General features: G+C 51.9%; 1 protein-coding gene across 2 annotated transcripts in view; it reads left to right on the plus strand.

The window, feature by feature from the left end:
• The window catches only part of LOC136752478 (collagen alpha-1(XI) chain), a 99,628-nt gene that overhangs the window by 71,718 nt on the left and 14,456 nt on the right, over nt 1-13,454 (plus strand). For both annotated transcript variants that reach the window (XM_066707825.1, XM_066707824.1), the window contains 7 exons: nt 1,041-1,094; nt 5,229-5,282; nt 7,906-7,959; nt 8,175-8,228; nt 8,408-8,515; nt 10,200-10,253; nt 13,132-13,185. In XM_066707825.1, coding sequence (XP_066563922.1) covers nt 1,041-1,094; nt 5,229-5,282; nt 7,906-7,959; nt 8,175-8,228; nt 8,408-8,515; nt 10,200-10,253; nt 13,132-13,185 — 432 coding nt within the window. The remainder of the gene's footprint in view (nt 1-1,040; nt 1,095-5,228; nt 5,283-7,905; nt 7,960-8,174; nt 8,229-8,407; nt 8,516-10,199; nt 10,254-13,131; nt 13,186-13,454) is intronic.

A 13,454-nucleotide genomic window follows, 5' to 3' on the forward strand; every position in this document is an offset into this window, starting at 1 on the left:
CAGAAGAGCTATTTCAGGACACTCACCTCCTGCTGGCCGGCACTTAAGGTCACTTCATTTCTTTAATTTTTTGCCAGGTGCTTTAATTGTATAATCTCCCCCTGTAACTAGTGCTACAGAGCCAGGTATTAATCAGACGAGCCGGCCCTCTCGGGGGGGCCGGGGGATGGGGCGGCTGAAGCACATATGTAAGAGTGACCTTGACTGCGCGGACCTCTCCCGAACCGCAGACGTGTGCAGAGAAGAAACGGCTCAGTGCTGCCGAGGAGTAACGGGCGACGTGTTAATAATGCTTCTGTCAATCTGGGTTTTTTTCGGTATGGAAATCTGTTGGCAGACGCCCAGCGGAGAGCGAAGGGACCGGCGAAGCTCTTCACAGGGATCCCGTGTGCATCCCGGGTGTCTGTATTTATACTCTGTGTCTGAAACCTCGCAGCGCTGCTTAATTGCATCTTAGTGGAAAATGACGAACCCGTGCTTCTAATACTAATACTGTAATTGTCCCGTCGCTGTCTTGTCCCCCCCGCGGCCCCCCGGCGCAGCGCTCCTCTGTGGGTCAGACATCCCCTCTTTACTGCCTTCCAATCCCACGTTCGTTTCCCATTTCTGTATTTATCCATCTGTTAATTTCAATCGTATATTTCTGTCTGGGAACGGCTCTGGCCCACCAAGTGTCGGATCCAGTGGGAAATCCGCTATAGATTTAAATATATAGATTTAAATTAGATGCCCCCCACCCCCTCCACCGTGTACAGTAAACATCTCACTCAGTATTGACAGTAATGAGAGCGCTGGGTGCAGGACTCGACAGTCAATAAGCCCGGTGCGTGCGTGTGTGTGTGTGTCTGTGTGTGTGTGAGTTTGTGTGCGTGTGCGTGTGCGTGTGAATTGGATTTGAGTTATTCTTGTGAGCCCAGAATCTTCCTGTCCTATTCTCCCCTCTCCTCTCTCTCTCTTCTCTCCTCTTGGCCTCCTCTTTCTTCTCTCTTCTCTCTCTCCGGTGTGTATTGGTACTGAAGCACTGCCTCTGTCCCCCACAGGGAATGCCCGGACCTCCAGGAGAGAAGGGAGAGAGCGGTCACGTGGGCCTCATGGTGAGTACACTGAGTCACCGCTATTTACACGTCCAGCTCCTCAGATACACACACACGCAGGATGCAGCCCAGTGGAAAGCAGTCGTCTGTACGAGAAGGTGGGAATTTTGGAATCTGCTTCAGCGTGTCGGTGTTTTAATCCCTCTACACCGGCAAGCCCCGAGCCCCAAGACGCCCCGCCCGGTCTCTGATTGGTCCGGCACAGCGTGCGATGTCAAAATGCTCAGCTCCTTCCCGCAGCCGCTGAGCGATTTGTCTGGTGTGAAAGGCTTGTCTCTTACACGCCTCGTCTCATCGATTCTCCATGGCGCGTGTATCTCGGTTCGCTTCGAAAAGCCGAGCCTTCGCAAACACCTGGCAATCCCTCCTGCTTCTCCGGTGCTTTTCACTTCTGCCTAAATCGCATGAAATGAGGAGCAAAGCGGTGAATAAGTCCCTGAAACATAAAGGCACCGTTTAAAGTCATGTCCCCGTGTATAAGAACATAACTGCCACTCGTGATACCTGCGTTAACGGCCCGTCCCGCTGCTCTGCCGCGCAGCCTGTAATTTGTGCCGGGGGGGGATCTCCATCAGCCGGGCAGAATGGACTGTAAAAGCGATTGCCGAGGCTCTGGTTGTTAATTTGCAGTCAGAGGACTGAGCTGCGTCGAGTCTATAAAGCCTGAAGACTGTGACGCTCCCATATGATCCACATTTTGGGGGGGATGACTTATCCTTTTATCTCTTCCTCTCATTCCACCAGTCCATGCTGCCAGTGGAGTAGATGAATCGGCCTTTTGTTTGCAAATACCAGCTCGGCATCCTGGGCACGCCGACGGCCCGCTCTCCTTCTCCGCGTCTGTGCCCAGAATGAGGCTGTCCTCGTAAAAAGGAAATTGGGGGGGGGGGGGGGATGTAAAAACTGGCAGCGGGACGGGAGATGCCGGGCAGGGAGCCAGAACCATCTCGGGCCGGTGTCTCTTACCTGCTTCACGAGGAAGAGTCCAGTCAGCCCGGGTTCGCCGTTCTGTCGGACGGCTGTGTGTGGTGTGAGGGCAGGGGTCTCCATCTCTGAACACAAGGCTGGACCGGGGAAGACCTGTGACACCCCCAGACCTCGACCCGCCCGGGTTCTGGAGACGCGGGTTTATTGAAAGCTTGGCCACAGACTGTGCTCTGGAGCTTGGCTGTTAATCAGGATGCGTTTTAGAGGGAATGGTTTGAGACCTAACATTTCCTGTCTGTTTTTATTTATGTACCTGTGATTTATAGTCTTTCACTGGGTGTCAGCCATCAAAATTAGTGTTGCTTATATAAACCAGCTGATTCGAACAAATCTTTATTGTAACAAAGACGACAAAGTGCTTCTTCTCAGAGCTTTCAAACCTAGAAAAAAAAACAACCTCTGCATATGTAAAGGAGTTGAAGTGGTGCTGTGTAGATAAGGATCCCTCTGATCAAGACAAATCCCACACAGCCTCATTATTCCTCAGCTGTAGGAGAGGCGCTTCTTTATTTAGTGTGCGAGCTTTAATTTACCCAAATCAGCCTCCGTTGTCAGTCAGCTGATCTCCGGAGCGCACCGGCCCGTGTCCACGCCTCGTCTCGGGATTGACGTGCCGTCAGGGTGCGGCGCTACGGAGCTGCGATCAGAGAGGCTGAAGCTGCCAATTAGAGGGGCGCGGAGCCGGGCCGCGTGGTGAATGAGTACCCAGGCAGCGCCGCCGCCCCCCGCCCCCCGCGTGACAGTAACAAAGCATGACGGGAGAGGGGCTGCTGTTGTGTGTTTATGTGTGATCCGGCGTCTTATCACACAGTTTATTGATGTTAAATGTCAGGAAGACGAGCTCTGTCTCCTCTGCCAAAAACGCCCCCCCCGCCCCGGCCCCCCGCCTCCACCCTGCTCCATTTTAATGAGGGGGATTTGACAGATCAGTTTGCGATGGATTTCTGTTTCATTTGAAACCGTCAGGGTTAATCACTGAGGGCAGCCCATGCAAATCCCGACAGCAGCTTATTTATTTTTTTGTGTGTGTTTTTTCTTTTTTACAACAAATCAAATCAGTGAACGGAGAGAAAGAGAGAGAGAGAGAGAGAGAGAGAGAGAGAGATAAAACGAAGAATTAAAAAAAAGCAACAGAAGCAAGAGGCTTCAAGGGATCAAGTGCTGTACTTTTGATCACATTTAATAGCGTTTGTGAAACCTGATTAAAATAAATCAAAGCACTGCGCCACGGCCTGCCAGCGAAGTACGAGAGCGTGTTTCCGAGGAGTGCGCCTTGTGTTTTTCACCCCCGGGGTCAGGGCCCGGCGCCGGCCGTCCTCCGCTCTCCAGATCAAAGGCTTCGGCGCCTCGAGGAGCATCGCTGCGGAGCGACACGGATCACAAACCGGGCACCTGGCTGATACGGCAGCGGCCGGCGGCACACCTCGCCCGGTGAAACCCGTCCGCCGCGGGGAGTGGCGGGAGCATGGGGGAGGGGAGACGGCAGCTGGATTTACCCCGGTTAAATCACACGCCAGCTGGGCCACTGACTGATAGAGCTGGTGTGTGGGGGGGAGTGGTTAGACTGAGGTAGAAATTGGTCTGAGGGGCAGGTGGGAGATTCAAGGTCTTCTGGTTTGCATTTCAACTTGTGGGCTTATTTTCCTGCTCAACTTGCTTCCTGGTTCGATTTGCACGTTTGTAGACGTTTACCAGCCGACAGACCCCTTCTTCCACAGCACAGCGCCCTCTGTCAGTATTCGGCGGTATTGCGGGCGCAGGTGTGTTTTTTTTTCGATGTACGCGTCGTCTGCCCATGTGGAGGTTATGCAGGGCGTGCATAGATAGTTCTTCACCACATGACTGCTCACCGTGTTCACAGTGATCGTTATATGGGGGAATTGCGAAAGGGGAAGAAAAAGAAAACCTTTTTGTAGTTGTGATTTATAATGCAACACAAAAGCCCTTTCCATTTGTAGGAGCGCGGAGTCGTCCTCAAATCTCAAAATCCAGTGACAATAAATAATGTGAGACCCCAGTGAAGCACGGCACAGCAGAGCCGCGTTATTCAAAGGGTGAGAAGGTTTATGTCTGCCATTCAGTGCATGACCAGATTATAGAAAAATACCCCCCACCCTCCTCCACCTCTCCTTCAAAACTGCAGAACAAGAAGCGAGTGTGACACAGTCTGGAGTTTCGATGTCTAATTTCTTCCTCTGACTCCAATGAATGATGCGGCGTCGGCCCGGCTTGTATTTTCATTATCTATTAGGGGCCGCGCAGCTGTGCCCGCTGGCGGGGCGCGGGGGGGGTGAGGATGAGAGCGAGCTCTGTTCTAACCGGGACTGGCAGTGCGGAGAGCCCTGATTGATTGAAAGTCTGCCGTCCGCAAATGAGTTTCTCTTCCAGTCACTGGGAGAACAAGAGAAGCCAGGAGCGGACAGAAAGGATTGCTTCCTGAGAGAGAGAGAGAGAGAGAGAGAGAGAGAGAGGGAAGGAACGTACGACGGCTGAGATTAACACACAGAGAGAGAGTCCTAGGGAGTGGGGGGTGCTCTGTCACAGTAACGATGAGCAGTTTTCTGATTTTGCCGGCACCGCTGGCTCTCCCTTGAACCGTTCCGGCTCTGAGAGAGGCCCGCCGGGCTGGATGGGTCTCGAGACTCTAGTTGTAGATCAAAGGAGCACGAGCCCATTTTTTTTCTCCGATGCCAAGTGTCACAAACTCCCCTTTCCCCCGCACACCACAAAAACAGATCTCTTAGCAGATGTTGAAGATGTGGAGAGTGGGGGACTGTGGCGGGCTTCAGAGTCCTGGCTCGCGCGCTCCGTGTTCATCTCGAGGCAGAGCTGGATCTGTGCGGAGACTGGTTTTAAACTGTTACCCAGCAGAATTGAACTAACTGCCGTACAGTCTGAGACACAGCTCCCACCGGAGGCACCTGCAGAAGTGTCTGTTGTTATTGATTCCATCCTTCGCTTTCCCCTGGGGGTGCAGTGCCAGGTTCGGGGGCTCTGTCTATCCGTGTGGTCCCAGTCTGTGGGGGGGGGGAAATTCGGTTCTGCCAATGATTGTATTCATTATTAAGATGTTTTTGTGGCTTCTGCGATGCTTCTCCGTCCTGCCGGCAGGAATGCAATAACTGTCTGTTGTCTGCTCTTCTCTAGGGTCCCCCAGGACAGCACGGCCCGCGAGGCCCCCCGGGACCCAGCGGCGGAGAGGTAAGTTAATCTCTTTACACCCGTTGTCCCGTTTACGACTCCGACGGTGCCGTTTCCAATTAGCCCCAATTAAACGGCAACCGTAGCCAAACAGAAGCCGTAGAGCGTGTCGGTCGCATAAAGGATCCGTTGCGCAGATCACCTCTGTCCGTCCTGCAGCTGTAATTCACCACTGAATTGATTTATCTGTGTAATTTCATAATTGGAATGACGTTCGCAATCATTTGTCGCCAGATTTCAAGCACTTTAGAAGGAAACTGCGCGTCTCCTGGCAGTACACTCCTCCAGGTCCGCTCTCTCTCCCCGAGAAGAGGCGCGGACCCGCAGGGACTGATGGTGGTGTCACGGCAGCCGACGCGCTCCTGCACAGCTGGTCCTTGAGATCGGGAACAAGTGTCGGGAACAGATATTATCAGATTTGATTGCTCCTCCAGCCCCGGTGATTAATGACCTTTCTCCCGGCTCAAGGACTCAGAACCTGGAGAGTCACCGGATTCAAACCCGAGACCGCCCTCCCCCCCACTCAAACCCGCGATGCCCCGCGGCCCCCCCTCCCAACTTAATGTACGCCCTGTCGATATCCTCGCTGCTTTGCACTCTCAATAGAAAGCCAGCTGGTTGCCGTCCAGATTGGCGCGGCCTGTGGAGACGCTGTTCGTCCTCGCCTCTCTCTTCCACTGGCTTCCCACACGCGGCCCACAGACCGCACAACGCGACACGCGGTCCCGACAAAACCCCCCACCCTCCCACCTGTGATACCTGCAGCCCCTTGACATTCTGCAGTTCTTGACACTAGAACCGCAGAATTATTTTAATTCCAGAGATAACAAAGGAAAAGAGTGTAATACCAGGGCACATATTGGGAAGAGAGAGAGAGACAGAGACAGAGACACACAGAGAGGGAGCGAGAGAGAGAGACAGAGAGGTGGACCGAAAGGGCAGGTAGATGCATCGATAGCTGTGTGGATCAATGCACCGATTGATTGGCTGAGTCAGTGATCTGTGGATAGCTGGACTGGTTCACTGACACAGGGATACATGGACACCTGAGAGGAGATGTGGATGTCAGTCTCTGTGTGTTTACGGTGTCATATAAACAGACCCTTAAGAGAGAGAAGTGCTTTTCTGTATCAGAAGGACTGGCTCTCACCCGGGGGAGCACGAAACACACAACCCTGTTTATCCCGTCATTAGAGTGATGGATGGGGAGACCAGCGAGAGGGGCTTTAATTTCTGCTGCTCCCTGGATAGGTGATACATCAGGTTAACGTGGTTAGGGCACGTATCTTATATTCCATACGTTTAAAGATTAAAAAATAATAAGAACCAACGAGAAAACCCATAAATCAATAGCCCCGCTCCTTTTGTGTGTAGGGGGGCAAGAAATAAAACAGATATTTGTATGGAAAATAATTCCAACCCCCACAGCAGACAGAATGTGATGTATTCAATATTGTATATTCCACGAGGCAGGGATGTCACGCTTCACGCGGTAATTGGCTTTCTCTTTTTGCCCCGCATCCCCTCCGTGCATTGGAAGCCACAGAACACACGGCTCACGTGCCACGCTCTCACTTGTGGTCCAGCATTAACGCATTCCTGGAGACCTGCAGACCCCCGTGCATGGGCAGACCTCCCCCGGGTCGCTCCTCGCATCCAGATGTGCAAACAGCGATCAGGAGTTCGAAAGCCTGATCGAGAGACCGTGACAAAGCTCACAAAATAATAACAGATACAAGATAGACGCATCAATATTGCAGAAAGACAGTATCCCGATTTAACCCGCCACACAGATGCCGGGAATTCATTCTGGATATAAGAGAGGAAACGCTTTGAAAATGTTTATAAATGAACATTTGAACTAGAGAAAAACTAAAAATGCGAAATGGTCTTCATAAAAGTTTCACAAAAGCCTTCCAGGTATCGGTCGTGCTGATGGGAGTGAAGGAAAAGAGAAATATTTAATCTAAACCGGGATTGCATCTTAATCAAGGTCCTGGAGGTGCGCGGCGCCTTCAGAGACCCTAACTACATCATCAGTGATATTCAGTTTGATGAGCAGTGATTTGGCCTCAAGGAGAAGCGAATTGATTACTGCGGAGCGGCGGTCCACAGCCTTCCCCTGCTGTAAACCCGTGTAGCTTATGAATCGCACAAGTCTTTGCCGCGCCGCCGGTGCCCAGGGGATTCACTAACAGGCTGCGCCAGAACGACACGACCAGCCATCTGTCTGTGGTGCCACTTGTGGAAGTCTAGGTCCCGATTGTGAACGTACAACATCTGGGTAGCATCCAAAACACCAGGCAGCTGCCGGGACGGGAGAACTCCTTCTTCTCAATCCATGAAGAAAACAAAGTAAATATGCTGAAAAATAACAGATTTGGCACTGACGCCAAACAGACGTGTGATTTACGGTTGTGTCTTACGGTTAAATCGAGTCGCCCCGATGTTGCCCTCCAGATGTGTTTTCTTGCGTCTGGTTGCTCTGATGATGATCGAATGTGTTGCTGCGTCGCTGTATTTATCTACAGTATCTTCATGTTTTCACTGCCACACACCGGAGGAGAAAGCGTGAAAGGGTCAGCCTGGCTGATGCAGTAATGCTTGTTTCTTAAATCTCCAGGGCCCTCAGGGGATGCCGGGGGGAGTGGGGCAGCCAGGAGCCGTCGGAGAGAAGGTGAGTCCATAGCCTGAGCCTTCGCAGAGGAGAGGAGGAAAATACAATTGAATTTAAAGTAAAAGAAGTGAAGCAGCGAGAGGGGAAGCGGTGCAGTCATGTGGTACTCCACATCTGAGCCACATCCTCTGGACTGGGCTGCCGGCGATGCTGGCGTGGCTGGTGGGCCGAGTGTGAGGGGGTCTTTGTCACTGATGTCCATTCCGTTTCTGCAGGGGGAGGACGGCGAGGCCGGGAACCCAGGACCCGCCGGAGAGTCCGGCCTCACGGTGAGCTCAGTTCCCCTCTTTCTGTCCCTTTCCTTATTTTCAATGAACAGTAAAATAAAATGACATTCCCCGCCCCATCGCGGATTCTCCCCCTGTGGGTGTGACTGGGTCGGCGCTCCTCGGTTCTGTCCGAGCGTCTCTGTGGAGCTTCTGTCACTTTGTGGCTTTTGTGTCCCCAGGGCGGGAAAGGGGAGAACGGGGAGAAGGGTGACTCGGGGCCCCCTGGAGCCGCTGGACCACCTGGTGTGAAGGGACCCCCGGGGGAAGATGGCCCCAAAGGCAACCCGGTGAGTCTGATGTTTCAAATCTGACGCACACGACACACGCAACAGGCAACGCACTCGTACACGGCACAGACACACACACACACACACACACACACACACACACACACACACACACACACACGTTAGATCCGCAGGCCTGTCATTTCAGCCACATACTGGTTGTCATTCCACCTGAGCTCTGGGCAACTAGGACCGGCCGGCTTCGGTCTGCGGCGCGTCAGTGCTGAAGTATGTGTGCCGGGCGGTCGGTCCCTTCACTCGGCCTCCTGCCTCGTCCGCGCCTGACATCGCGCCGCTCGTTAGTTTCCTTGACAACCGAGCCCGGCTCTGCCTCAGCCTGTCTTCCCCAGCACTGCCAGAGCCCCCGACCCCACTGCTCATCGCTGCTGTACTGTCATTGATTATTCGGTCGACACCTCGTCGCTGGCCTAATTGACGTGCAATCTAGAACCGCAGGAGGGATTTAATTCCAGAGATTACAAAGGAAAAGAGTGTATTACCAGGGCACATATTGGGAAGAGAGAGAGAGGGAGAGAGATGGAGAGACGGAGAGAGAGAGACAGACAGAGAGAGAGACAGAGACAGACAGATAAACAAAAAGAGAGAGAGAGAGAGAGAGAGAGAGAGAGAGAGACAGAGAGAGAGAGATGGAACTCACTCGTCCTCAGTTCCGTTGTTCCGCTGAGAGGAGTCGAGGACTGGAAGTGTCCCGTAGCTCAGGGGTGTCCAACCCTGGTCCTGGAGAGTCAGAATCCACTTTATCTTATAGGTCACCTAAACACTGGGAACACATGGGAGTAATTAATCAATTAATCCCCACCCAGGGGATTCTGCCCTCAGGAGGCTGCAGGTATTCACATCATTGCTCCAGTAGTTTCTAAAGGACGGAATTTACCACCTGCTTCATTGATCAGAGGGAAATACGTCCAGGAGTTTATACATTGGTGATACAAGGGTGAGCTCTGAAACCTGCTGGACAGGGGCTCTCAGGACCAGGGCTGGGCACCACAGCCATTTCCTGTGGTTATTTTTCTCCCCTCTGGAGAGAAATATATGACCATTATACGTATCCTCTATTTGTGTTTATAATCAAAGAAGTGAACACGTTTGATCGATATATGGGTCACCTAAGGCCATTTAAATGGTGTTCCTGAGAAGCAGCTGATGAGAACCTCGGGATATAAATAAATAAACGTCACAGCAGGCGGAGGAGGGAGGCGGAGAGGAGTGGGAGGCGGGGGGGATCACTGGGGGGGATCACTGGGCGAACACTCCTGCGGCTTGCTGTAAGGTAGAGGCAATGAGAGATCCTCAGATCTCCTGACCCGGGCCCAGTGTGGTGTGGACCGCCCCGCCGGCGCCAGGACCATCGATAAGAACGGGACCACGTGGATCCTCCAAGACCCAGCCGGTGCCTGTCTGTAATGGAGACTCTCACTATGTGGTGAACTAGAAGAGAGAGATAACAGACATTGAACTTGTTGGGGACGGCTGTGTGGGACTTGGGGAAACGCTAGCCGGTCGAAATTCTCTGGGGTTTAGTGACCTTTAATCATGAAACTAATGTGTATGGAGAGTCTGTTCTTAAAACATTAAACCGTGCTATGAAGCGTCAAGCTTCTCCTTCTGGCAGCAGGAGGGGACACAGTGCCGCGCTAACTGCTCTCTTTTTCTGTGTTCGCAGGGTCCCATCGGATTTCCTGGAGATTCCGGCCCCCCAGGAGAGCCGGGCGTGAACGTGAGTACGGCCCGAGAAATGTCGCAGAGCTCTGAGGAGCCATGGGGGTCAGGAAGTGGTGCTCCAGGAGGGATCGGTGTGGAATAAGGGACACGATTTGAATAAAGCTCACGCGGACCAGCCTGTGTGTCCGGTGCGTGTGACTACTCGGTGGAGATGGGATTTACGGACTTCACAAGTGCCGTGAAGCGCCTCTGCTTCCTGCTTTCTGTAGCGCCGGTGGCTTCAGCATCTCCGGAAGCAATCGTTCAAACCCACGGCAGCAAGAGGCCAAACAGCCACGGAGAGGAGGAACGATGATCGGCCAATCAATCGCCCTTCAGCCAGTGACTGAGAAACAAGCGACCTCATTGGGCAGCAAGAAACAGCCTCTACAGCCACGACGATGAAACTGATAATTCTGTGTCAAACATCTCTCTTGAAAACAGGATAGTGTCAGCGACTCTCTCTCTCTCTCTCTCTCTCTCTCTCTCTCTCTGTGCGACTCTCTCTCTCTCTCAATTCAATTAAATTAAATTCAAATTGCTTTATTGGCATGACAGTTATACATTTTTATTGCCAAAGCATTATCAGAAAATAAGAAGATAAATAATAATAAAAACTAAAATATATAGATGTAACCAACAATGTAACAATATTGAAACAATACAGGAAATACATATATTTATAAACCACTCCCCACCCTCCACCCTCATACAACAGAACAGGTTCCCTCCCCCCCCCTCCCTCAATCAGGCATGGTGTCTATACTGTATCCTGTTCCTCAGGCTGTGACAGGTGGACACATATTGGGCAGCCAGTGGGCCTGTGTGTCCCTCTCCCTGCACGACTGACAGTTTTTCTGTATCAGTCATTTTGGGGAATTGTGGGATGGAGAGATTGATTTTATTAATAAAATTGTCCCGTGTTTGGGAGTATTTTTCACAGGTCAGGAGAAAGTGCATCTCTGTCTCTGTCTCGACCTCTCCTGTCTCTCTCTCTCTCTCTTTCTCTCTGTGTGTGACTCTCTCTCTCTCTCTCTCTCTCTCTCTGTGTGTGGCAGCCGCAGAGATATCTCATAAAAAGGGTCAAGCGCAAAACAAAACCCTGTTCAAATAAAGTATGGCCAGGCGTGGGCTGCGGCGTGATTACTCTGACCGCACAGCAATTCATTTGGAAAATCAGCGGTTCTTGCGCCCGGGGTGGAACGGGTCAGGGCCCATCTCGCCGCGCTGATATTGCCGTCTGCGATAATTGCAGGCGGCAGCGCATCCCTGGCAAAGTGAGACGCACCTATCTGGCAATTGAGCTTCAGACGGGAGAGAAAAGCTCACTGATCTTCGGCCTTTCAAAGGAGCACCACCAACCGTCGGCAGGAAGCGTGCAGCGAGCGATAATATGAGCCGGGGTAGTAATTAAAACCTAATGAGGGAGAATTTCAATCGCATGCAAATTGTGGGATAATTATACATCCTGTGAATACATTGAGGACAGCCATTTATTCCGTCTTTTTGTTCCCCCTTTCTGTCAAACGCTCTGAAAGGCACGGAGGTTAGAATAGTTTTGATCCCAGCGGGAGGGGGGGAGAACGGAAAAAAAGAAGCTGCAGAGAGATTGCATATCATTATGTCATTATTATTACATAATCCCTCACCGCCCCGCTCCGCATACTAAAGCAGGCCCTGTGATTAACTCAATTTCTGGCTGCGGCTGATGTGATCCGACTCCTTGTCAAGAGCGGATAACCCAGCGACGGAGTTACCCGCGCGTTTCGGCGGATTTGAGGAGAGAAATGATTAGTAAAGGGATGTTTTGACCTCTTGCTTGTTCAACATCTCGGCTTTTTTTTCTTCTCACTCCCCGGTGGATCTGTGCGCTGAGCTCCTCTTTGACTCCTAATATTTGATATGAAAGCTCTGCCAATAAATAGCTCCGGCGGTTCGGAAGGGCCGGTTATCGTGCCGTGAATCCCTCCCCCTCTCCGTGGAAAAGCCACTTCTCTCAACCCACCCTCGAACACCGGAGAGACTGGGGCCCTGTCCGGCATCTGTTTGTCCACATGCCGCCATGGCCCAGAATGCAACGCTCAGGCTGTGAACGCCATGTAGGTCAGCAATCTCACCACTATAGGACCTGATATACACTCTAAGAGACAGACTTCATCAGTTTGGGTGTGGGGTATTGTCAGTGTCTATAGAACTGGAAGAAGTAACCCATGAGAGACCTAGGAGTCTATGACCTATATTGTCAAAAGTGTAGAGTTGAGAACAAGGGCAGTGATGTTCAGACTGTACAATGCACTAGTTAGAGCTCATCTGGATACTGTGGACAGTTCTGGGCTCCACACTTCAAGAAAGATATCGCTGCTCTAGAGGCAGTTCAGAGGAGAGCAACCAGACTTATTCCAGGTCTGAAGGGAAAGTCCTACTGAGAGACTGAGGACCTGAACCTTTTCACCCTGGAACAGAGGAGACTACGTGGGGACTTGATCCAAGTCTTCAAAATCATGAAGGGCATCGACCACATCAAACCAGAGGAGCTTTTCCAGATCAGCAGGGACACACGGACCCGGGACACAAATGGAAATTGGGCTTCAAGGCGTTCAAGACAGAAAACAGGAGACACTTCTTCACACAGAGAGGCGTCACAATCTGAACAAACTCCCCAGCGATGTGGCTGCACTTTTCCTTGTGGTTTTGCATATCAATCAACGCAGCACCGTACGGCACACAGGCATCAGACTGCCGGTACAGGGGAGGGTTGGCTTTGAGGGGCTGTACGTCACATTGTGATCCGCATGAGGGGTTGCTTTGAAAGGCTGCTGTGTACTAACCCTAACCCTGTCTGGCAGTGTGAACCTGTGCCCTGACGGAGCTGCGCTGTGGTTGTGTGTTGGCAGGGTGTGGACGGAGGCGCGGGAGAGAAGGGCGACAGCGGAGACCCAGGAAATCCTGTGAGTTGGGTTTTTATTCTGTATTTTTCTTTTGTTTTCCCCTCGGAAAGAAGACCTAGGACGACCCTGTCCTCACTGCGGTGGGGGACAAGATAAATAGACCCCTTAAATAGTTGGGGGGACAGGAACCTGTTGCTAATCAAACACCTGATCACTGCTGCTGCTGTTATTGATTAATTTGGAAGCTGCTGTTATCCAAGGAACGAAGGAGAGTATGCGCTTCCTGTGTCATTGACTTCATTACAGTTGGGCATCTTTGTGGAATTTCA

The sequence above is a fragment of the Amia ocellicauda genome, chromosome 7 (genome assembly GCF_036373705.1).
Source record: "Amia ocellicauda isolate fAmiCal2 chromosome 7, fAmiCal2.hap1, whole genome shotgun sequence".
In the NCBI taxonomy this organism is placed as follows: Eukaryota; Metazoa; Chordata; class Actinopteri; order Amiiformes; family Amiidae; genus Amia; species Amia ocellicauda.